General features: G+C 41.1%; 3 protein-coding genes across 3 annotated transcripts; 2 read left to right on the top strand and 1 right to left on the bottom strand.

Moving 5' to 3' along the window:
- Positions 1-55: 55 nt before the first annotated feature.
- On the top strand, positions 56-8197 carry LOC129599910 (serine/threonine-protein kinase 10-like; the record flags this gene model as incomplete). Its single annotated transcript, XM_055498264.1, has 14 exons — positions 56-247; positions 578-952; positions 1014-1382; positions 1857-2087; positions 3052-3393; positions 4002-4279; positions 4396-4519; positions 4846-4974; positions 5071-5217; positions 5745-5978; positions 6054-6260; positions 6849-6974; positions 7071-7184; positions 7671-8197. Coding segments are annotated over 14 exons (3036 nt in total), but the record flags the coding sequence as incomplete, so codon positions are not given.
- A 467-nt stretch (positions 8198-8664) lies between these two features.
- Positions 8665-11283, top strand: LOC129599879 (N-alpha-acetyltransferase 50-like). The gene is made up of 2 exons (XM_055498224.1): positions 8665-9128; positions 10788-11283. The coding sequence occupies exons 1-2, from the start codon at positions 8810-8812 to the stop codon at positions 11057-11059; spliced, it is 591 nt and encodes a 196-aa protein (XP_055354199.1). The 5' UTR covers positions 8665-8809; the 3' UTR covers positions 11060-11283.
- Positions 11284-12517: 1234 nt separating this feature from the next.
- On the bottom strand, positions 12518-16554 carry LOC129599909 (melatonin receptor type 1B-A-like). Its single transcript, XM_055498263.1, has 2 exons — positions 15642-16554; positions 12518-13082 (listed from the first exon to the last, which is right to left on the bottom strand). Exons 1-2 carry the CDS (start codon positions 16552-16554, stop codon positions 12838-12840), a joined length of 1158 nt encoding a protein of 385 aa, XP_055354238.1. The 3' UTR covers positions 12518-12837.
- Positions 16555-25848: the final 9294 nt, after the last annotated feature.

Below are 25848 nucleotides of genomic sequence, written 5' to 3'. Positions count from 1 at the left end.
TAAAAGTGGAGTATTAAATTCTTCAAATTTTTGTCACACTTTCTGTATTGAGCAGAACCTCATGCAGTTTATAATTAGGTCTGGGGAATTCTCCGATATTTTGCGCTACTGTCTGGTCAAAGATCCGGACCAGCGACCCACTGCCGCGGATGTTCTCCGGCATCCCTTTCTGGCCAAAGCGAAAAACAACGCCGGTGTACGGGCTTTGATTAGCGAGGCTAAGGCTGAAGTGGTGGAAGTTGAAGAGGTAAATTACACTGCGGTCATTTATCAGATGCAGCGACGCTGACATTGTTCGAAAGCTGTTGGCCTTTCTGCATACATATGCATAATGTAGTCGCCAGGTTATGAATTAGTTTAACGCGCACTTCTTTAAACAAGCAAGACTGGTGCTGTCCAAGCCGTCTGGTCTAGTTGAATGCTGGATTTGTTGTTCATATTCGATGATCTCTGAAATTTGTTGATAGTCGTTTTATTGCTGATAGGTGTTTTAGGAGCAAATTTGCGATGTGAAGCTTCATGCTATGAAGTGGAATTTTTTAATCCTTTGATTTAGAGTTTTTTTCATGTTTTTCAGCAAGTAATTCCTGATGACGTTAACCCGATTGACACGACAGCGGTGGATGGCGTTGTCCAGCCTACGGAAAGCATTGTGGCAAATGGACTGGCTATTGCGGAGGAACCGGATCAGCCGGTTATCGCCACGGCCACCTATGCCGTTGTGCTGAAAAAGAGCGACCGAGAACACCACAAGAAGCCCGCACCTCCTCGACCTACTGCGGAAGCGAAAACGCCGACGGAAACAAAAGTCTTCCCGGCAGAAAACATATACGAAGAAGTCGTGGAGAGGAAATCGCCAACAGAGAATACTGTGCTACCGTTGAACGTTGAGCCCCCACCAGCTGACCTGGTGGAAGAGATAGTTAGAACGTCGCCCGACGAAACTGTTACGGTAATGGTTAATCTGCTCATTTTCCTGTTTGTCGTGTTTGTTTATGGCCATATTTGTATAGCCCGTAAACGTCAGCCCGGTGAACGAAAATCAGTCTTCCTTATCCGATGTGGTTGCTACGTCTTCCTCAGTTGAACACGTGCCTTCTCCTCCCCTTCCCAGCAGTGAGACAATGGAGACGCACACTTTTGTTCGTGATGATGCGCCGGCGCAGGACATCGTATCGGTACAGTGCGTGTCGGTAGCCAGTGACGGCGTTGCTGACGAATTACCGGTGACCCGAGCGGAATCCGCTGCGTCGGATACTCTGCAGCAGGTTGTAGAGGCGGTCGTTCCCCAGGAGGAGCATGTCACCCAGGTGGTGATTGCGTATGATCGAGATAATACACCTGCAGCAATAGTGGTCACTGGACATCGGCCAGCGGAAGAGGTTAGTCGCGCTTATTTTTTTTAAAGACGGAATTCACTTTAATGTTTAAATTTATATGGACTATTTCAGTTTATTTTTCTTAAGTAATTATTTTACTTTAGTTATTCACTACCGTATTTTGGAATTGAAGAGGCATCTTACGTTTTAACTTGTATGTTGAACGTTTTCCTTGTATTTTGAAGAGCGAAAACTAGTATAACCTATTTCGTTCTTAAAGTCTTTATTATCTGGATCCGAGATTATTCATACAAGGGTTTAGTCATGAAACTTGGGAAAATCAGATTTGTATTATTGTGCATTAATAGAATCTTTATCATGGCCTATCTGTATTGCGCTGCTTTCCGAGGATAATCATCGAAGTAATGAGGGTTAGGTACCCTGTATGTGCTCATAATAAAAGCACGTAGTGCGAACTGTAAAGTACATTCTCATGTGTACGGCTTACGTTGACGATAGTCTTTGTTTGCTTTTCAGATGAACGGTTGGCTACATCCGGAAGATGAGCCGGAACTAGTTGAGTTGTCTCGACCAGGAGAGTTACTTACGGAGCAGATGGCGCGGCACAACGAACACACCGGTGATCATCCCGATGAACTGATTCGAAATATGGACTCCGTTGAACCTCCCGTGATCACTCCGGATGATGTGGAGGTGGCATTTACGAAAACCGAATCGGCTGGGACTTCGCCTGTTGTATTTAAGAGAGTAAGCACATTTCTTGCAGACGTACTCGAAAGAAATATGGCCGCCGGTGTCGAATTCATGAACGCTGATTCATACAGAGGTAGCCAATATGACTAATAGTGGTAATCTTCAGAAGTTGAGACGAATATAACATGATTAACAAATGGAGAATTACAACAAAATTTCTTCTAATTTATCCATGTGTGATACCATTTATCCGTGAATGCAACGGGAAATTCAAGATAAAGTAGATTAATTATTTCGTACGATAGAAAAATAGAAAGTAAACTAAAATAGTTCATAATCTGCTGAAAGATCCTTTTTTTTCGATCGGGGATCCCTTTTGATTAGCAGTCAGAGCAGGACATATATTTCTCTTCACAATCAGTGCGCCTGATTGATCACGTTTATAGTGAAAACTTCTGTTTCTGTGTCATTTAGTACGGTAGAACTGCGTTGATAAAAGTGTGTAATATTGTAATTACTTTTCTTAATCACGCGTTTCCTTTCATTCGTTATGTTGATGGTAATTTCTAACACATTTTCGGACAGAAAGTGAATAGCAGGCGGTCCCACTCGGTTTGTTTGCTTTTGTGGCCGTTCTAATGCGGCTATCGTACGCTTTACTCGCGCTGCTCTTGTCAAAATCCGTTCGCAGTTTTACCATATCTCTTATCAAATATGAAAGAATCTTTATAACCGTTTTTACTAATATTTGAGAAAGTCGGCTGATAATTTTTATTGGAAAAGGAATAACAGTTAATTTTTATTGGAAAAGGAATAACAGTTCTACGCTCTGCACTGTTTCTTGCGTTATGACGGTTCAAGTACCTGTTTATGGGTGAGTGTTGACGGTAAGAGAGAGAATGAAGAGAGAAAGAGAGAGATTGGTAATGGTTGAATTAACTCGGTCAGGTGGACAATTATGTAGCCGCCATGTGAAATGTATTACGGGTACGTAATGATAGTGCCGCACATTTTGCAGCCGATCAGTCCTGCAGAACCGGCTGGTGTGATTCGCGGGGAAAGTGGTGATGCTGCGGTAGAGCAGCAGCAACAGTCGCCGCCGTTGACGCGAGCCGATCAGTGTGTTGAGCATGTGGATGTTGTGGTGATGGACAAGAGTTCAGCATCGTCTCCCATTGTTAATGGAGCCTTCGTCCAGCCGACACTCCGCGCTGGGGTGATTCGGCGGGAGAATCGGCCCTCGCCGTCTTCCAGTAATGCCAGCAGCGAGCGTGGACACAGTCTGAATATTTCAGACCGGGAAACGGTGTCGGTAGTCAGCTCATCACCGGTGCCGTTTGATGATGGACAGTCGTCACAGGTACGTCATGATGCCAAGTTAAGCCTTTATTCCAAATTAGGTTTTTTTTAAATCTTCAAATTTTTTTACATTCGTTTGACATAGTCAGTTTAGTGTGGCATCAGATCCCGTCGCAAGTGATATGACTTCTTTATCTGTGTTATCAAAGTGCTCTGGAATAATATCGAACTGAACGGTAATATTAGCGTGGTACGTGGTCACCATGTCATTTTATCGAAAGCATTGTTTCACCGTTTATGCAATATTGCGGTTTCTGATCAATATTTGCAACGCTCGGTTGGTTTTTCTAATGCAGTGGCAGTTTATCTTGATCCGCGTGGGTGTTAATAATTTTGTTCGCTTTAAGCGTTGGTCTGATTCGAAACTAGAGCATAATTTCTCATAAATGTCGCGTTAATAACTTAATGCCGATGAATGCCGCATTAAGACGGCTGTCATTTTGTTTCATTGATAATATTGTTCAGGATTGTGATCTATTTGAAAGCGGTAATTGTTTCTGCAAAAGTTGAGTGACAATCTTGAAGATTAAGAATTAATTACGGCAAAACAGAGTACTGTTGTAAGTACATCTCCTGTGCAGTGAAACATTTGAAAAATCACTGCTGCAGGATAACATCAACTATGTGGATCCGAGTGAGACGAGCAGTGTAGCCACGGAGGACAGTTTTAGTGATAAGGAGAACAAAGCGCGCAAGGTTGTCAATGAGCCGGCTGTTGTTATGCGGCGGAAACGGCAGGGCGAAGCCAGCGCGGAGAATCAGCGTCAGCGGCGCACACTCAAGAAGACCCGTAAATTCGTCATTGATGGCGTCGTGGTTACGACAACGTCCACCAAAGTGATTGATCCCAATGAGGAAAACCGCCATAAAGAAGATCTGCAACTACGGTAAGTTCCGCGACAAGTATCAGTTGACATTAATCCTATTTTCCTTGTTAAGATTTTCATAAAAATAAGTAGTTATTAGAGGCAGGTTGTGATTGGAATGCTTGTCTATATCACAGGAAAGAAGAATTACGCGAATTGAAATTATTACAAAAGCAAGAAATGAAGGCTTTCCAAGATTTGGCCACGAAGGCACAAAATACCAAAGAACAGCAGGAGAGACGCTTTGAGGCTGATATTCAGGTACGATAATGAATTCTTTCGTTATTTTTCAAAGGCTTAAATTTATTCTACCTACGAATGCTTTTTTCTTTTTATGAACGGTGGTATTTCTTTATTTCTTTGTGAAATGTCTCTTGTCTTGGCTTTTGTTTAAAAATTTACTCATTGCGTTTTCCTCTGCATTAGTAACTACAGTAGAAATATATTTTTTAAATTGATTAAGCGGGATATTGTAACTGAAGGTTGCGTTAATGGTGTGAAAGTTTTGTCGCCTCGATATGAACTACCGGTAACCGTGAAATCGGTGGCGCTTTATTGTCCACTAATTAGTAGCTGCACCGTTGCAGGTATTGATTCGTAATTACGAGAACGACCTCGACCAACTTCTGAAGCAACAAAAGCAGCGATTGGAACGTGAAGAACAACTGCAGGACGCTGATCTACGAGCGGCAACAAAAAAACTCAGCGCTGATCATGTCAGTAGCACTTCTCGATTATTTGATAATCGTTTGGCTAATCATACTATGCATATGACAAATATTTTGTAACTAATGTACATCTTGTGAATTTAGGAAAAGGAGCTCAAAGCGTTCAGAGAAGCACTAAAACAAGAGCAAAAGCTACTGAAACACGAGTGCGAAGTGAATATAGCGAAAGCTGAACGGAAAGAAGTTTATAAAGCGCGAAAAGAGAAGCTTGATCAGGAGCAGACGGCCAAGGTCAGTACTACCATGTTTTCATAATATTATCCTGGTTCACAACGAGTTTGCCGGCTTTGAATATATTGCGGTGTTTCCTTTTTTTGTTACGTACAAGTTGAGCTAAAGCTTGTGTGCTGGACTTTAACCGTTTAGTATGCTCGTATTTCATTTTCTGGATGGGCGTGCATATTAATTTGCGACGCACTTTTATCGAACTGTTGTTCTTTTGGATCAGATTTGTTTCACCAAGGAGTTTTTAAGATGCTGTTAATTTATGTCACTGTACTACTTCGTAATTATAAATTTGGTTTATTAACACTCTGCTTGAACAGAATATAAATTACTGTAGTTGTATGATTTGTCGGAGCGCAGTGACTTGCTCTGATATCATTTGGTAGTTGATCTGTAGTCAAAGTTTGGTAAGCTCTGCATTTGGTCTTGCGGTTAATGAATTTCTGATTTTTTTGTGTTTAGTGGGTGTTAACCGATATTTCCCGATGTTAGTGACGGCAAATTGGGCAAAATTTACCTGGGTTTCATTTCAGGAAGAGCATTTTATATCATCGCTGAATGACGCCATGACGCATATGATTGGACGCATGAAGGAACAGTATCATGAGAAGATTGCCATGATGGAGAAACAGTTTTTGCAGCAAAAGCAGCAGCTAATACGTTCTCGGGAAGCTGACATCTGGGAGCGCGAGGAGCGTCATTACATGGAACGGCATCAGTTGGCCAAACGCCAGATGAAGGATATATTCTTCCTTCAGCGTTGTCAGGTGAGTGATCCCGGCATCTTTTTATTTTTGTAAACTTATAACTGCGAATTAATATGACCATTATGTTCTGTGTAGATGCTGCTGCGGTTTGAGAAAGAGCGGGACCAAATTAAAAGGATCAATGAAATGCGCGAACAAGAACTGGTTAAACAATTGACGGCTGAAAAGAAGTTGCTGCCGAAGCGGATTCGAAATGAGATGAAGACGAGGGAACTCATGTACAGGGAAAGCTTACGCATAACGCACATATCGGCTGATCAGGAGAAGGAGAAAGTCCGATGGGTAAGCGCGCCTTTACATCTTTTTTAATTATTAAAATAATTTTATTTTCGCGATAAATTTTCCGCGATGTATCTTAATCCGGTCCTTCGCTTTTTTCATATGTTTTTGCGTTCTTATAATAGCTTTAACTTTTGATATTTGCGGCCCTTGCGTTAGTGAGTTTATGATTTTGCTAAATTTTTGACTTACTAATTTACTTCGCCGGTTGATAATCACGGAGCAGCTGACCACTGAAACAGTCTGAATGTATTGGTTAGGTACTGCATTTCCTGTTAATTATTACTGAGTTATTTCTACCACGACTAACTGGTAAAAATGGCATGACTATTATTTTATATCAGGCTTTTTTTATTTTATTTTTTTTATTGGTTACAGTTAGCTGGTAATAAGTAGATAATACTTCTTGGAAAATCGATTAATATGGTATTTTTTGACACCTTTATTCAGTTCAGTGTATGCCATACCATACGAAACAACCGTTCTCTAGCTGTGACTATTATTTTTTCTGGAAATAATTACTCGTTGTTACGTATGTACTTGTTTTTCACCGTGTTGCAAAAACTTAAACACTGGTTCATGGCATTGTAGTTTCAAGAGCAAGAAAAGAAGCGCTACAAAGCGGAACAAGTACGGCAAGAGCAGAAGCATTCCAACCGCGTTGAAGAGCTGCGCGCGGCTGCCGAAGCGAATCTGCGGGAATTAGAACAGATCCAAGTACGTTGCTGTCGTTAATGTTCGGTGTTCCATTGTCGGTAGCGCATCACGCCGTTGACGGTCATGATTTGATTCTTTTGCGTGGTTGTTGAGCAGAACGAAAAACGGAAAGTCCTCATGGATACAGAAAATGTTAAACTGAGGGCGCTCGAAGTGGACCATTCCGAGAGCCTGCAACGGTGGAAAAATGATTTAATACTCCGGAAACAGGTGAGCGCAGGCTGTATTTTTTTAAACTAGTTTTCATTATTCTATACTCGTAGTAAAAGTTTTGGACATTTTTTTAAATATAATTTTACATTCGTTATATTTTATATGCTTGCAATATTTTGCTTACGTTTTTTAATAATCATTGGTTGTCGGCCAAAGCTCAGTTTAACGTATGTGGTTGTAATGAATCGTATTTATGATTTAACTGTGAACGAATATCCATACTCGGTGTACAGATTGAAAGCTGTCCTTTTAAATCCGGAAAAAAAGTAACTCACTAAGAAAATAACTAAGTAGAAAAACTGAATGACTACTTTATTAACCATTTTTTATCTGTCTAAGTTACTGCTTTGATTGAGGTCCAAAGACATATAAGTTTAACTGGCGATTTGATTTTGGGCAGTAATCTGCTCAGCAGCAGTTTTTTATTGGCAGCGATTTTGCTGGTGTGCGAGCGTCTGATTAAAATGCGTCTGATTTCTGTAGAAACTAGAAGAAGACTTCGTAAAGCAAGCGGAAGAGCGTGAGCGCTTCTACAGCACGACCTTCCTGCGCAACGGCGACGGTGATTATGGTAATTCTCCTACTGAAAGCTCAACGGATGTCGACTCAGCCGAGATATCGTCCTCGTATTCCCGTTCAAGTAGAACGTGATCCATGGAGGACGCAAACGATTTTCCCCGTGACATGGCAGGATTTCCTTGTTTGATCGCGACACATGGTAGCTGTCGGTGTTTTTTTATCTTTTTTATTCTTCTGGTGGTATTAATGTTGTCCACTGCGTTTCTGGCAATATTTGGTTAAATCATTTTAGGCACGCATTCCCATGCGGTGTCTTTGCTGTCTTCCGGCCGCGCATGCTGCATGTTGTGCTTCTTTAATGTGTAGATATACAGTACCTAGGCGGACGTTTTTACAAGATGATTTAACGGGCGTTTGTGTGGAGTGGTTTCCTTATTGTTGTTTTTGCTGGTGCGCGTTAATTCTGGTGATAAAGTGCATTCATTGGTGGAGACAGGCTACTTGATACGATTCAGAAACAGACTCATTCTAAAACTTGTATACGGATTATGTACTCGCACACAGCAAAAAGAAATTGAAAATGGAAATGACGCGCCTGGTCGCTTTGGAGCACAGTCATACTAATAGATTAACTTTAAAAGCTAAATTAAAAACCAAGCAATTCAGCACTTAAAATGAGATCAGAAAAGTGATCGGCTCAAAAAGAGGCCAATAATTTCAGGGGCGTACGCTAAGCAATTCTGAGTGATTTAAGAAAAGTGATTAAACAGTTTCCCAGATAAACTTTTTAATCGCTCGAATTTTTAATCGGTCTGATGCCAACCAAAAAACCAATTGTCAAAATTCGCGAATTTCTTTAATAAAAAGTTTGTTATCGTTAATTACAAGGTAGTGACTAAAAACATTAAACAGGAGGTGGCTTGAAATCGGCCAATAGCAGCGTTTTGAGTCTCTTTTTATATTGCTTTTGGTGCTAAGCCAGCTTGCTGTAAAAAGTCGCTTTTTTGGTATTTCTAATTTGTTAGATTTTCTGTAACTCTACAAAGCACGAAACTTCAAATTTGAACATTATTGTCCTTTTATCTAGATCTTTTATCTAGAAAATGGTGAGAGCCGAGCTGGGTACGATTACCAAGCACAACCTGAAGATGGTGAAGCGCTTGAACCAGGTGATTTTTCCGGTTTCCTACAATGATCAGTTCTACAATGATCTTCTGAAAGCCGGTGATTTGGCCAAAATAGCCTTCTTTAATGATCTGGCGGTGGGCGCCGTGTGTTGTCGCGTGGATATCTCGCCTCCACCGAATACCACAGCAGCGCCCGATGCTGCAGCAGCACCCAATGGTACCTCCAGTTCCTCGCAAAATCCACCTCAGCCCGTCGTATTGGCGCCTGGACGGCGTTTGTACATCATGACTTTGGGTAAGGCCGGATTTTTTGTTATGAAAGAACTTAATTAAGCAGTCAGAATTTCCGTAGTTGAAGAACTGGAAAGCGAGTAACTGTAAGACCTAAAGTTTGCAGTATGCTGGGGTTAGGCTGCTTAGCTCAGTTGGGTTTCTTCGTTTTTCTTTAAAACGTGACTAAGTTTATTCCATTCCTGAATTTTCTTTGTGCGGAATTACTAAATGTGCAATACATATCTTAAATTTGTTGATTTTAGTAGTTTAGTTGTATTTTTTCGGATAGAAAATTCGGTATTTGGGCCTTTGCTGATTTACTGTTGATTTTCCGTTTCAGTTTGTCAGGTTCAGGATTTCGATTGAGTTGTTGCTATCTCATGTCTCTATTTAATTAGCGTGTTCAGCTAGACATCCTCGCTATCTACAGTAGTTCAGCACTTAGCTAGCTAGAAATTCCGCAAGAAACGAACTGCATAATTTGGGGGCTATGTGTGAGGTTTAAGGGCAAAGTTTCAAACGAAGTTATAAGCTTAAATTGCTGCTTAATTTTTTGAATTAACAGCTATGTTATTTACAATTTTGATTGCGTGCAAGTTCATACGATTATAGGCTGTAAATTAAAAGCAAATGTTGGCGCTTAAAGTGATAGCCACTGCACTACAATTGTTGTCGAAATGTCAGATTTGATAATTTCAGTACGTCAAAATACAGCCCTGCTGCACCGCACGTGGGCAGTTGCGTAAAATAAATTTAAAAATAATTCTGTGCGCCGTTTATTTTTTTCTTTACACTTTTCTGGTGTAACTTTTTGTTGCGGATTCCGAGATACTAAAACAGATCTTTTGAAGTGTCAGTAGCGAGCCAAGTCGTGTTTAAGGGATGGGGGGTAGCGGTCATTTTAGAGATGCTTACTTATACTAGCCTCCCTAGCAATTTCAGTAACCGATTTTTTTGAGTGGACCTTTTCGTAAATTATTGACATGCCCAAAAGGTATCCGTTACTGGTTAACAAAAGTATCTTGCGCGATCAGTGCTCGAGATGACCGCAAAACAAGATCTGTGTCCCGTAGACTTGTATGGTAACTGGTAAGCGGTACCTTCCGAAGAATGTGCATGCCTAGAGAACTAACACTTGTAGAGACGATGTTAAGGATTAAACGGAAGTTGGGAAGGGTCCGTTAAAAAACTACGTTGTCATTTGCTCGCTTTTATTCGCCTACAATTTTTAGAGTATTATTAATCTAGCATTGTTATTTCGTGATAAGCAACCTGATTTTTTCGAAAAACGTTGAAGTAAAACTTTTGCTCTCAACCCCTGCTCTTTCGTTTTGCATAGAAGCATACTTTAGAAAGTTGCTATAGACCTAGGACTATCATGCAAAAATGAAGTAAAAATGGTAGACTTCAACATTCGAAATTAAGGAAATTTTGTTACTGCCCGCGTGTGGCGGAGCAGGGCTGTAACTATAAAATTATAATTTAATACAGAAGAATAATTACACGAATACGACTGTGTCAATATCTGACGTGCACCAGCTAGGCCAAATACAGTACCGTACATAAGAGGATGTGGTTTGTTTTTTACGCAGCTGTGGTAATAAGTGCAGCTTTATATATACGTACAATGTGCCGTACCTATTATTATATTTAGCTATTAATCGATTTGTGTTTCAAACAGGATGTTTGGCTCCTTACCGGCGGCAAAAAATCGGCACCCTCCTTTTGCAGCACGTGTTGGCGGTGTGCGCCCGCGAAGGATTCTCCTCGGTGACGCTCCACGTGCAGATCAACAACGATGCCGCCCTGCAGTTTTACAAGAAATTCGGCTTCGAAGTGGTGGGCATTTCGGAGCACTACTACAAACGGATTGAGCCGGCCGATGCGTATTTGCTCGAAAAGAAACTCGGCACTCCGTCCGTCAATGGCCACGCGGGTAAAGCGCACGATTAGATTGTGGCGCTGGCGATAATACGCGCTCGTGCTCCAAAGACGGATTAGATTTTGTATGTTTCTTTACTAATTAGTTCGGTTCGTTTGTTCTTGCGGAATATCCAGTCAGAATGATTGTGAGAGATTTGATGGGAAAATGAGCCAGTATAGCTGATCTTGTTAAGACATGACTTTGAGAGAAATTTTGGTTTTGCGCACGAGAGATTTCTTTCAAGTAAAACAAACAGACGAACTGCTGGCTTAAGATTTTTACTGCAGTGGATTACTGTAAATCCAAGAAACTTTTCCCATAACGGAAACAACTGACATACTGCTCACCACTTCCATTACGGCTTCCTCAACGTGGGAATCGTTTCTTTCATTCCCGAAATCAAACGTAATTTCTGCGAATCTTTGCAGTTAGTTTTGATAATTTATAAGGAAATAGTCATGATTATTAATGATTATAAAATAATTACTGTTAGTAGACCCCGCGGAAATTGGGCGGAAATAAACCACAAAAAATTACCATACTGTATTTAGGTGCGTGATGTAAGGATTTAAAGATTCGACTTTGAAGATGAATATAACACATGAATTTTGATTAAATGTTATACTCCTACTGTTAAAATTGAACTGTCAGTAGTAAGTAATAAGTATTGTACGTTCACACTTCATATGTACAGTACAGTTGAATACCATAATAATATCATTAATTTTATTGGATATTGTACACTCCAAGCATCTGGACTAAATGCTGCCCGGCTGGCACAAAGCTGCACTACGGGATAGCACCGAATCACCGATCCTACATTATCGTATATTGTGCAGAAGAAAACAACCATAAAATTATAAAGTCAACCATACCGCAGAATTTTATTGTTATGCCAAAAACGTGTGCTTTGAATGCCTTTGGTATTACTATTGTTAGCGTTAAAATTCAGTTTTCGATAAACTTACAACTCCCTGTCAGCTTTCAGCCCGTAATTACATTCGTCACAGCTACCGAAAAACGTACATGGTTTTCATTGCATTAATTTGCCTGCTGCTGTTTATTACGAAATTAATTACTCAGTCAGCACTGAATTAAGTGCTGAACTTTGAATTTTAACTATTAATCCTTGAGCGCAAGTGTATACTAGCTAGATACTGTATCTTGATTAATCAATAATTTTTCGTCCATGCCGGACACTGAAAAATTATTACACACGTACAGCTTAAGTAGTTATTTTTTTTAATTTTACGTCGTGTAATAACGTAAAACGCATTTGTTTTCTCAAATCAAATGATTTTATAGAGATAGACCGAATCGGAATAGTACGTAGACCTTAAAGTGATCCAGTCATTTCCAGTCTAATGAGTATACCGTTTGGGATGGATGCGCAGACACGATGCCCACACCTCCTCTTATTTCTTTTATAATAAAGGATAGCCCTGTAAATCCAGTTAAACTCCAAAATAAGTCAAAATCAACAATTTGTACGCAAAGCAGTTCCGGTATAGAGCTGCATTTATGTACTGTAAATATGCAAACTGCAACCGCGCATAGCAGGTAATCAACCGAGAAGAAATCTATCGTAAAAATGTGGCTGCAAAAATAATTCAGTTATCTTAAACGTGAGCGTATCCCTACATTTATCGGTAATCCATCTTTCAGAATATCCAGCGAAGCAGTGATCTATTAATTTCAATTAACTTCGATCACTGCGAAGCCATAAATCCATGTAATGAGCTACATATATAACATTCAGCAGTGCACGACTTATATCCGCTCGGCGAGCGTCCAATATCCTTTGGCTTTAACCGTCTTTGACACTTCCGGTGGTGTGCTCCGTCAAGGTACGTGGTCGTGGACTGGCCGCTAGGCGAGTTGACTTTGATCTCGTTTCGGTAAAGTTGTGCGGAAAATCCGTCGGGGCAATTATCACCGGGCCAACCGACGCCCGCTTTGTGGGCCACAATCGCAGGCGCTTTAATAGACTGCGTATAGCGTAGCGTAAATCGGGATTAACTGGGAGATAGGCCAAATAGCTGCACGTAACTCCTAAAATGGAAAAATTTGCTTGACGCCTTAGCAGTCGGCAAGCCCCGTATGTACAGGTAAGACGCCTGAAATTATAAGGCACGATCTTTTAACTATTGTATTAAGTTATTAACCATATAGCTCCAGTGCACGTTATTTATAGACCTACAGCACGTGTTCGTGCACGAAGAACTTGTTCGTTGCACTTACCGTTAAAAATACAAGTTATTAATTCTTTCATTATAAATTATAGTTTAAATTGAACGCTTTCGTACCATTTCCTAAATTATGTGGTCAGACTCATGGGAGCGTTAAGTTCGGTAAAGCTAGCTAATTTGATATGAAGGTGGAGCTGTTATAATCCTGTTTTCCGCAGTCAATAACATTCATTCTGCCCTGTACGAGTAAACTTAATCTCACCCATACAGCTAAATATCTGCGCAAATACGTAATCCAAATCCACAAGAAAATGAGCGATTAGCTGACCCTTTTGAGAAAATAATAAAATGCACGATGAAAACAGTCAATATCGTTTTGACATTCTTGTTTTATTCAACAGTTTTAAAAGTCAACTCCCTTAACGAAAAGCGGCATGGTTCTTGAGCCCGTTGTTGACAATTTGTTTCTGTTGTCCGCTACTATCCGGCGGCTGCCACGTGCCGCAATAGCAGTCCCATGATGTTTTGCATGTATGTCTATATCTATTGTTTCTCTGACCGCCTCGATAATCCGGATTAAACTCGACCTGCGCCAACTTCTTCAGCATCCCGTAAGCTTCCCTTTTTGCTTTTATCTTCTTATGTCCGCCTACGCGCGCTAATGCATTCCGTGGTTATCTAACTGTGATCTACCTAGATCTATCACCTGACATATCGTGCATATATTATTTTCAATTTATTGAAGTATTTTACGCATTCACATACTGTACTGTTAAAAATATTGATTAGTACAATCTTACTGTAATAATATAGTAGTAATGAAGTTTAGTGACTGATAGTCTGATACGCAAAACTTTTAATGCGTATTCGGTTATTGCATCTTGCCGGCCGGCAACAGTAACGGCAGCCCGAGTACACCGCAGAAAATTGCTCCAGAAACTGTCAAACCAATCGAGCATACGGAGTCGACCTGGAGCAATCCGGCAGCAATAGCGCTTAGATGGCGCTTCCAGAAGTAATAACCAGTTAAAAAGTTTTTTTTACCAGGTTTAGTCACTGTATTGTTTTACCACTTTGGTTTAATACTCTGTTTACTATTGCTAACTCGCACAAACTCCCACAACTCGCACACCGAACTCGCACAAACCAACTCTAGTTTACTCCTGCTGATGACGTACTGCGCTCGCTTAGCTGTCGATGTATGTTATTGTTATGCCCTTTTCCAGTTGCTAGATTGAATTGTATTCAGTCTTTAACGAAACAACTTTAACTTCACTTTAACTTAAAATCTTTAGTTAACAAGTAAAGACTGAATACAGTTCATGGTGTTACATTGGTGTAATACTTATACAACTGCTGAGTAGGCGATGGCGACGGTAAGGTCATCAGCAAAGTTTTGCTCTTGCAGTATCAGTGGTAAACTGTCTACATATGCAGTAGCGGTACTGTACTGTACAATACACATAATATATATAGATATTCATCATAACGCATGCATGTATCCGGTATCTTACGATTAAAATGCAATGAGTACAATACAGTGCGAGTATGTAGTACTGTACAATACTTCCAGACGTGGACATTATTCATGTTAGCAACGCAGTTTCGTTGCGCTGCAGGCGGTTGGAGGCGGATGCTGCTTTTTCTGGAGGATCTTTTGTGACATTGTAGGAGTAGACTAGGGAAGGGTTGTTAAAAAGGCAAGTTATTGATTTCCATACATTTTATCGCTTTGGCATAATCAGTGCGAATCACGCTTCAGTGTGAATATGTTGCTGAATTAAGTGCAGCTACAGTATTTCCCATTATTTATTATTTCTGTACTTTACCACCAGAAGTAACAGCGATCCCTTCGATTATTTTTCAAGCTGGTTCCTAGCTACTTTCTCTGGCAGTGCAACAGCATGTTCAAGTACAGTACTCGTACTAGAAGGAAGGCAACGTTCCACTTAATTATAACGTGCGGTTGTTGTGACCAAAATTTATAACAGTTTAGCAATAACGTATTGGAAGGAATTTGAAAAGGATCAGAAAATGGATATTTCTGCGCAGGGTAATAAATGCTATACATATATTTAGACCAAAATTCATTACTGTAATGGTGAAGAGTGATTATATGATTTTCAGGTAGCTGCTAATTACGTAGTTTCCTTACCGAATAAAGATTCTTTTGAGCCGACCATGAATTGTAAAGAAGATAACGTAGGTACACGGGATGAGAAAGGATAATATTATATTAATAGAAAGTTGGTTAACAGTTAATTTTCGTGAGTGACCTCAGCTACTGTGCAAAATACTGCGCAAGTTTCATAGAAAAATACAATAAGTACTTCGTTATAGCTTGTTCTGCGCTTTAACATTTGAAGTTCAAACGTGTATAATCCGACCTATTAAGGTCTCACGTACCGGTAGCTACACTTACCGAACCACATGAGCAGATATAGTGACGGTGCCAGATTCTCCGTCAGGTCCTGGACAATGCTACCGGGTATGTAGCTCCATACTACGCTGGGCAGAAAACAGACGATGAAAAACACCGCTACCGTTCCCGTTCGCTTGGCGATACCCAACTCCACACTGAACCGGTGCTTGAAGCGCAACGAGGTGTCCTTCTGCTTATTCCGCCCCACCGCTGTCCGCACCAGACACACTTTGAAGACAATGAGCGTATAGCAGATACACATGACCACAATGGGGGCAATCTGAAAGATGAACCGGTAGGCGTTGACGAAGGGCGCTTCCACACTGCTGTACTGACACCGCTCCACCGACTTCTTGTATCCGTACATGGCGCCCACACCGAAGAAGGGAAAGGTGAACACGACGTACGGCATCAGCCAGGTCAGCACCAGCATCACCAGCCCCACCCGGTCCTGGATGCGCTTGGAGATGCTGCCAATATGGACGACGGCCAAGTAGCGGGCCACGGCGATGGCGGCGTGGTTGAGGCAGGAGACGAAGCAGCCGCTCAACGCCATGAAGCCGAAGAACCGGCAGCTGCCGTTATCGGCGTGCCAACCCAGTCGAATGGTGGAGTAGGCCGCTGCCGGCATGGCTAGGGCGGCGTAGATGGCACCGACTAGGAATAAATTGATCAGCAGCTGGTTGGTCGTATGCCGGTACAGTTTCCCGTGGAACATGGAGCCTATCATCAGGACATTGCCTACGAAGCCAAAAACCACCAGACCGATGGTGCAGTAGCCGAAGACGGCGAAGGCTAACGGCATTTTGTGACCCCCGGTACCGTTGAACCGGCCACCGGTAATGTTGCGCGAAAGGTCACCGGTAATGTTGCGCAGCGATGCAGTGGTGTTGGGAATGAATAACGGTGCCATTTGAGCGGTTACGTTAGCGTTGCGATGCGATGCGATGCGTTGAGCAGATAACTTATACCGTAGAATATGACACCACGAAGCAAGACGGTCTAGCTGGGAAATATACGTGGATGCTTAAGATTAACGATGATCCCATGAAGTAACTGCGAAGAATCTATTGGCGTTGACTGGCTGATAATCGCGCCTTAAATGGGGCTTCCGCCGTCGACTGTACCCGGCTGATTCCACAAGCGTGACGACAGGTGACCCGTGGTGCGTCGATCGCAACGGGCGGCATCATTAACGCCAGGCAATGGGGCGGATGAAAAACTGTGAAACCTTTACGCGAAACAATGGATGCGAGAGGAAAATATACGCCGGTGCCATTCGATAGCGCTTGTTATAAGATGTTGGAGATTTTCAGTTCGCGGTATGATATTGTAAGATGCCGCTATAAGAAGGATGCTCCCTTAATGACGTGTGCCGTATTGTGGAAAATGTATCTTGCCTTAAAGATGATCGCTAATCAGTTTAATGATTCTTTTAAATAAATGGCACGTGAAGCTAAAATATATTTTTCTTGGATTTAACTATGTACACAGGAAGAGCGAGAAACTATTTATGTTTTTGAATAACTAGGAATGTTATGATTTCTAAACGAATTAAGCCCTCATAGCCATGGCCTTAAAGGATCTACCAGTGTACCTGAAACTACAAAAGACAGCCACTGCATATATACTGTACATATATAATGCATGCATCCACTGAATATGCAATTTATTCACAGGCAGGAAATGCATTTGCCGTATTACTATTTAGATACATACATCTACAATATATGCAGATTACGATAGTCTTGATGAATGCTTAAACATAATCGTGTGTGACATAAAAAAGGTTGAAATTTCGCAGGGTATCTGCATTACGAGAGCTAGACAGGACGTTTAAGATTTATCTTGATTTTTTCTACGGTCTCACAAAAATATAATCGGATTATCCATATATCATTGGCAAAAAATGCGCCGAAACCACCGGCAGACATTTCCGTTTGCGTGCTACAGCCATTTCCGTCTGTGCAAGTTGCGTAATTGTGGGCGGCTGTGGCATTATGAGAACCCCTGGAGTGCGCAAAACCTTGACCTATGATCGTCCGAATGGTAGGACTATCAAATAACAAGGATCGCTCGGGTTGTGAATCATCTTCCTTCGAGACGGAAAATTCGGCAACAAATTGTTTCCTGACTGTTTATTAATTAAAACCAGCAGTAAATATTGGCGCTTATGTTTGAAATATAGAACAAAATCGTACCAATCTATCTTCAGTAACCAATATGTATTTCCAGCTAGCAAGACCATAAGTTAAAAACGACTAGTTTTACCATGGTTTTACTGTGCTTTGGTTGCACGTTTCTTGTCTTGACAAACATTCATATAAATTGTAACCTGACCTTTGCTTATTGCAAGTCTGCAATAAACGTGTAACTTTCTACGCATACTCGACGGAATAGCAGTGAATGGAGAGTGATCGATACTTTTTCTAAAATGCACTCGTGACAAAATGTAAATGCAAACAGAAATACACTTTCCCCTATTGTCTTTACCAATTTTGCTATGCTAACCGGTAACGTGTGCGTGTGTATACAGCAAAATTACGCCAGGTTTCATAGCGAGTATCGCGGAAGCATGCATTGCACGATTGTAAAATGGAGCAAAAAGATTCTTGCCAACTTTATAATTACATGCAGCCAAAAATCAGAAATGTTTAGAAGTTCGTTGATAATATTTCTTCATGTGATTGGTATGCTATCAGCTGTCAGTATTAGTTTCAATGTGACCATCGTAAACCTTTACGCTACAACTGATCCCACCTACGGTTACGCCACCATGGCCCCCGCAATCCGCGTTATCAATACGATGCTTGCCGACGAATTTGCCTGTATTATGCATGTCAAACGATATGAACTAGATCTGGCCAACAACTGTCCCCAAGCATTTCGGGATGTCCGCAGTGTCGCGTGCATAATCGACAAACTTGGAGCATTTTACAGCAACGTTCTCCATCACGGTTTCGGCAGTAATCCCGAACAGTTTGTGGTATTGACTCTTGGAGGCACGTCTTTAGGCGTACAAAATTACAGTGCTTTTCCACGCAATAGTTTGTCTTATAAGTTTGCAACAAGGGGTAAATTCTTTTCCAGGATGGGATGACTACATTACGTCGGAAGTTGCCCGTTTCGCATCTGGTATGTACATGCACTTACGATTAGGATATATCTAATGGTAAGTTCGGTCATGGTTTGATTATTGCCAATTATTTTAATACCTGTGCTTGTGCCTTGGTTACAAGAACTGCCAAAACGAATTAGCTTTGTTACTACCCGCCCAAAATTTTGAATATACTGTAAGTGTCAACTGTGTCTGTGCCTTGTGGCCACTTTTATGGCACAGGCGTTTCTGATAACTCTAATCTGGCAGCTGCCAGCGGTATCGTCTGCAGCTTACTTGTTCACAGTTAGATAATATTCGCAAGGCACATGATCAAATGTAAATTACACAAAATGATACAGTTATTCGATTACGATGCAATGGATAATTTGTAAACTGATACTGAAAATTTGGACTTGATGTAATTGCTGTACTGCAAACGTGCCGGTGGAAGGGCGTTTGAACGTACTGTATCCTGCTTCCAAAAAGAATTTTAATTTCCTGAGTATTTTCTCTGATATTTCCGACCGATTGTTAAGGGATCTGAGTACACACAGGTACTTTGAAAAGTTGCTTAATTATACTATCTCGAGGCTCGGACAGGAAGTTTTTGAACTTTCCCACGCGGAATGCCAAACGGATTGGGTTGGTCTAGTTTAACCTAAGCATCATAAATCACATGTCACTGCATGCAAATGTATGCATTTCAATAATAACGTAATGTCAGCGAAGGTTTGCCGGGAGCGGGGGATACGGTGCACATTATTGCAGTCGCATCCTGCATATGAAATCAGTTTACATTTACTGCTGAAGTATGCAGTATGTAGAATGCCGTTTGCCATGAGTGCGATTTCGGAACGGAAGTAATCGCGGGTACTTATGTTTTAATAATGCCATCCTGAAAAGCTACTCGGACTTACGCCTCACATTGTAAAACCGTATATATGTAGATATAACATACGTAATTTAAGAAATCAAATGGGGAAAAACGACCTGTGTGTATCTATGGACCGGTGTATGTAACTCGTATCTACGGACTGATGCTTAGCGTCACTCTTTCAAGCACTGGTATATGTAATTATGTGCGTTTTGGCAAGTTACTGTGTTCTCTGACTAATTTTTTCCTTGACGATACCTCGGCAGCTGTGTATTGATTGTCCCTTCAAATATTGTGGAGGGATTTAAAGCAGATGTTAAACGATTGAACGGGGTCAGGTCAAGCAATTTACGTTAGCACAACGACTTCCAGATAGGTTTCTGGTTCGATCGGGATATGCTAAAAAATACAGCAAGGTGGTCTTGATAACTAAGCCCACGTTGGGGCATTTAGTTATCAAACCAAATAAGTACTGATGTCTTTTATTGCGGCAACATTTTCTGGCCGCTATTTTATTATCACTACCATGTTTGTCACTGACCTTACGCGGCAATGTTACGCTGATTATCGCCATCACCACGAATGACGACACGTGTGGCTACGCGACTATGAAGCCCGCGTACGACGTTGTCTTCGAGATGTTACTCGAGAGATATGCGAGTTTCCGGGATGTAAGGCGACTGATGGCGACATCGGTTAATACCACTTCTGTATCGGATTTCACCATGGGATGCGAAGACTCAGCCGGAAGTGCCATTAATACTCTCGGTAGATTGTATGGAAATGAATTCATCGACCCCACAGAATCGCTAACTGTTCTTATAAGCAGCGGTATGGGTGCATTGCTTGTGAAAATCAAAATATGAAAACGTGTGACAGTAAAAAAGGATCAAATAATACATGCATATGACCATTTGTACTGTTCGCAGAATGGTGTGAAATTTCTGGGATGGATATGGCAAGATTCACTGCAGGTTCGGCTCTGTCGAGAAAAACGCGGAAAATAGTTTAATGTATATTAACCCCAAAAAACTTGCGCAAGAAATTTAAACACCTGATAATTTAGATATTTTATACCGTCGTTTATAAGTATACAGTACACAATGATAATTGTACAATATACAGTACATACAGTACTTACCCTTTTCTCTACGAACACCGCTGTTCGCTGTGGTCGAAATAACCGGACTATCGCGTAAGCAAACATTATGCAGTTTTCACCGTTACACTTCAAGAAATGCGAATCTCCGAAGCATGAACTCATTTTGAAATTCAAAACCGGCTTGAACAAACAGCGACCTATGGTCTGGAGTGCTGCTTATGCAGGATCTCTTTACTGCTCAGGATGATCGGAACATGAGAGCCCGCGCATTTACTTCGTGAAGTTATAGCGCCAGTAAGGATAGAATAGGCTCTTCGCAGATATGGGACAAACACGGCTTCGATACCAGAATTATGTGCGTTAAGATGAATGTTGAACAAATTGCAAGTTGAAGAGAATACTGAAAGCTGTGAATGGAAGGGAAGTTCCTCAAATTTGCATTTTTAGATAGCAATTAGAACGTGTAAGTGGGTGCATGAAAACTGTAAAGTTTTTACGAACTGTGAATAAAGAGAAGCAGTTCGCTAGCAGAACCTTGCCCTTTCCGACATGCTTCGGTGTTGAGCAGTTCCGAAAAGAGCAGTGCGTGCGATTGAGGCTTTGAACAGAAGAAGGACGACTGGCGAGTAGTGGTAATTAGCTGCAACGGCCCATTTTTCTGGCACTGCGTGACTTGCCTCTTGCATTATTATAAGGAGAATGTCGGTTTTTATAAAGCGTAATTTCTCCGTAAATTGAAATTTGGTCGTTATGTCGAAATGTTATCTTGAAATGCTAACGTTAACTTGAAATTTTAAATTCAATCTGCTATACCAGTACGTAAAAAGAGTTGTGCAGGTGTTGGTCAGTTTCGTGGCGGATCTTTACGGCTTTTTTGTGACCTTTCAATTTTCTCGTTTAGTAAGAAATGAGCTGCCCGCTCAGTACTTTGTAAGAAAACTTGATGCGATGAAATGATGACTACTCTTCAAAGAAAATGTCCCGAATTTGTTTGTGGTCATAAAGGCAGGGTACTTCCTGCTAAGATCATAGAGCAGCCTTCAGGAAACAACAAATAATGAGAAATTGAATCAACATATTTTTACGACAGTGGACAACGAGGCCACCGTGGCGACTCGAAGAACTGGACGCACGGATAACACCTGCGTGCCGATGTACACATCGATGGTCATTTAAACATGCTATATGGTATATTACATGTATATGCTCGCATTTCTGAGCTGGATCTTTTCGGAGGGAACGGAATTAAAGCGCGATGGAAGTGATCTGGAAACTACTTCGGGCTTCTTGGTGCTCCGTCTTAAAAATATCTCAGTTAGGTTGAACTAAGCCCACATTAGTGAGGCTCGTTTTAAAGATCAGTCAATGTATGTGAAAACTCCGGCACTCATAACGGAAAAGTAATAATTCAAGCATTAAAAAGGTAAACAAAGTTCACTGTCGCTCATACTGCCTGGCCAGGAGTTTTGGTCCTGCGGTAAAGGAAATCAATGCATTTCTGGAGCAATGTGGATTGTGAATGAGAAAAAGATGGATCGGAAAGCCACAGTGTAGCATAAAAATGGACAGGAATAGGATATCCAGATCCGCAGTCCAGGTTATTCGAGTTTGTCTTTTAGGTTTAACTTCCATTATTTTCGTGACCTTAGCTCTCTAGTGGACATCTCTGTCTCGCCCAGTGCTGGATACAACGACTGTCGTGTGTCGTCTTGCCCGGCACGGGTGACAAGCGCTACGTGACTGATGTTCTTGCTCTGTCCAGTGTCATAACCATGCTGACTTGCAAAGTGCTTTATTTTGTGTGGTATTTTACGAGTGCCGCGAACACATAAAGCCGACCGTTATCATCACAGTTGTTTGACGTTTACGTTGATATCGGGTACAATTCTCGTGCGATTGCTCACAGTTCATATTCATGATTATATATAATTTTGATGCCGTAAACTGTGAGCTTGCAGTATGACTATTACCGAAGTTTGAGGAAATAAACAATGACTTTGAGAAAAGCGAACAGATGTTACTGCATAAAGTGCGGCATTCCGGCTAACTGAACTCAGCACTGCATACTTTAATGAGTTATGCAGAAAAATTCTGTTCAAAACACGATTATCTGTGGAAAAAGACATCTGCGACTGGCAATTGCTGTCTTGCTGGAATATTCCCAAATGTGCATTACGAATTAACCGTCGTGAAGTCATGCGAGAAGGTTTTTTTTAAAATCCTTCAAACACGCGCACTTGTTAAATAACTGGTCCATGTGTACACCCACACGGTAAACAGTGCGCACCTGATACTTCATCCAGACTTTGGGTGTCTCCTTCGCTTAACGTATAATTTAAGCAGCCATTACAGATTACGGATCTCTTAGGCGCAAAGCTGTTGCTCCCTTCGCAGTTTCGAGTAAAAGTAGACTAACGTAGTCAGCAAATAAAGCGTTAAAGACTATAAATTAAGCGGTCTGATAATAAAACAATTACCGTATTTTCGAACTGATAGCCTCCTCCAGAACTGTAGCCTCCTCTACCATATAAGCCTCGCCTCCCCTGATTTTACAATACTCCCCCCTTTGTTTTTTCCAAAATACTCTCACCATATAAGCCTCCCCCCGGGTAACGATGAAAAGTTAAAAGCCCCGGGCTTCTAATCCGAAAAATACGGTAATCGTCTCCTAACTTTAGTTCAGATCGTTTAACTAGAATTCAGCCATTTGAACACTAGACAGGTAAAGATCACTGTAATTGATACTTGTGCTGATATGGCATATCCCAAGAACAAAACAGCCTAGTTAGTCTGGATGCCTTGATGAGGCGCCTTGTCATAATACTGTTGATGATAAGAGACAAGAGTGTCAACGCTATGATTCACGTTGTACAGAGTAGATTACTGTACTAAACTGCTTTAAATGTAATATTTTTGCTAATCGCTCGGACGACTATTGCGGAATTCTCATCATATTATAAATTGAAGCATAAGAAGTAACAGATACCGGCAATTCTGAGTCGCTGAATATTTATACCTAATTGCCTTACACCTTCAAAGAAAATGAGCAGTGATATCTTCTACGTACTGTATATGGACTCATGATCACTCACCTGAGTCGTCTGCTCGTGCGAGCATACGAACAGAATATCACTTCTGGTATGCTATTCTGGTATGCTATGCTATGTCCTGGTAGAACTCTCGGAAACTTGCAGTTGTTCGTTCCACAAATTCTGGACAACTTGTGGTCTTACGCAGTTCCCATATTTTTAACCAGACGTGTCAAATATGAATGTTATTGTAAGAGCACTACGTGAAAATTCGGTATTTAATCTTGCCCTCGGTGCGTACCGGCTTGCAGCTTCAAGCAAGAAGCCATGAGAATTCGGAAAGGTCACCAGAAATGCTTATGGTTATTAAATTCTTATTTCTGGTGGCAAAACGTGGGAAGTGGCGCCGATCAAGTTAAACAGCACAGTAACACAACCACGGCCATCGACATGGAGCTGTTACTTGTATTTTTGCTTGTTCAGCTGTTGCGCTCGATCCAGAATCGCGATGTCCTTTTTACACCGGATTGTTGATCATTCCAGTGTTGCACCTGGTACTTGAGATGCTAGAGTAGTAACATTAACTAGGTAGGAGTTGAACATAGGTAATGATGTAGCTCCCAAAACTTAATTCAACTGAACCAACCGATCAGGCTACAGTATGCACTTATTGCACTATATCATGAAATAATATGTATGTGCACGATGATGTTACCGTATTTACCCTGAGCTCGGCGAGACTTCCAGCAGTACTCCGTACTTATACTTCGAATGCTGCCTTATATGGGCTCCCCCTGTATTACTCTCCCTTATCTGGGCTCCCGGCTAGTTAGCAATACCCGTCAAATTGAATTTATCGGATTATAGCAAAACCCTTTTCTACTTCTTTCAACCGGATTTACAAGTGAGCACACCAAAGAATTCCGAAATTTCACATCCGATTTATATTTATATATATTATATATATAATAATATTTTTCATTAATTTCAACCGGATTTGCCAATGAACAAACTGAAAAATGCCGAAATTTCTTATCACCGAAAATGCCGAAATTTCTTTTAAATTTCTTATGCCGAAATTTTTTTTATTTTTTCATGGGGTTCTTAGTGCATTTAAGCGGGCGACGTTTAGAAAGATCTTAAATTTAGAAAGATTTTGAATTTTAGAAAGATTCTGAATCTGCCGTTGATGCAACCTGAGCATTTTGAAAGAAACTAAATGCTACAAAAGTACTGGCAAAATAAGTATTTTATATAAATCAAAATTTTCAGTCAGGCATAACACTGATAACAGCTGCGAAAGTGTGAGTTATAACGCAACCGCCCATGTAGAGGTTTGCTCATATTGCCCGGGAGCCCAGATAAGGGAGAGTAATATAAGGGGAGCCCATATAAGGCAGCATTCGAAGTATAGTTTTTTAGTTATTTTTAAATGCATTAATTTTTCACGAGATGTACTTGCGGAAAATTCATCAACACAGCGTTCTGTGCTGTGCACTGATTTCAATTTCAATGATATACCAAATAGTGGCTGAACTTAGTAGAAACTTGTCAGTAATCATTGTACTGGCCACGAACGACGACTCCGCGGGCTATTACACAATGGCTCCCGCCCAAGACGCCGCGCTGGAAATTCTAACTAGCCAGTTTTCTATTCTGCACCAGATTACCATAAAGCGCTGGGATTATCATGGTATGGTTGATAATTCGGCTAGCGATTTCAGCGATAAATGCGAAAGCGCAGTCGTTCACATCGCCGACAATGTGGGAAAGGTGTATTCTTGCGAATCTGCTGGCATCCGGTCTACGAAAGATTTGACGGTTCTGATTAATAATGGTGCGGTCATGAAATGTGCGAACTTGTTAAGAAAGTTGAACCACTTGTGTTATTATCTTCTATTACGTTTTAGAATGGTGCGAGCTCGTTGCAATGGAACTGGCAAGATTTGCGTCAGGTCGGCCGAATAATGTGCTAATACAAGCCACGTTACCAAGTTTAAGTTTAAGTAGCGGAGATCGAGCAAAATTGTGCGTAACTGCTGGTGCCACTATGATTTTGTCTTGACTATTACATATGATTAATACGGTAGAAGAAAGTGCAT

The sequence above is a fragment of the Paramacrobiotus metropolitanus genome, unplaced genomic scaffold (genome assembly GCF_019649055.1).
Source record: "Paramacrobiotus metropolitanus isolate TYO unplaced genomic scaffold, Prichtersi_v1.0 Parri_scaffold0000157, whole genome shotgun sequence".
Lineage (NCBI taxonomy): Eukaryota > Metazoa > Tardigrada > Eutardigrada > Parachela > Macrobiotidae > Paramacrobiotus > Paramacrobiotus metropolitanus.
Note: the sequence above shows the minus strand (reverse complement) of the source record. Positions and strands in the feature narration are given on the sequence as shown.

What these genes read in the sequence shown, in the direction of transcription:
- LOC129599879 (XM_055498224.1), top strand. Translation starts at nt 8,810, where the DNA reads ATGGTGAGAGCCGAGCTGGGTACGATTACCAAGCACAACCTGAAGATG. An exon ending in TTTGTACATCATGACTTTGG is followed by an intron (nt 9,129 to 10,787) that starts GTAAGGCCGGAT and finishes TGTTTCAAACAG; the next exon opens with GATGTTTGGCTCCTTACCGG.
- LOC129599909 (XM_055498263.1), bottom strand. Translation starts at nt 16,554, where the DNA reads ATGGCACCGTTATTCATTCCCAACACCACTGCATCGCTGCGCAACATT. An exon ending in ATATCTGCTCATGTGGTTCG is followed by an intron (nt 13,083 to 15,641) that starts GTAAGTGTAGCT and finishes TTTCCATTTTAG; the next exon opens with GAGTTACGTGCAGCTATTTG.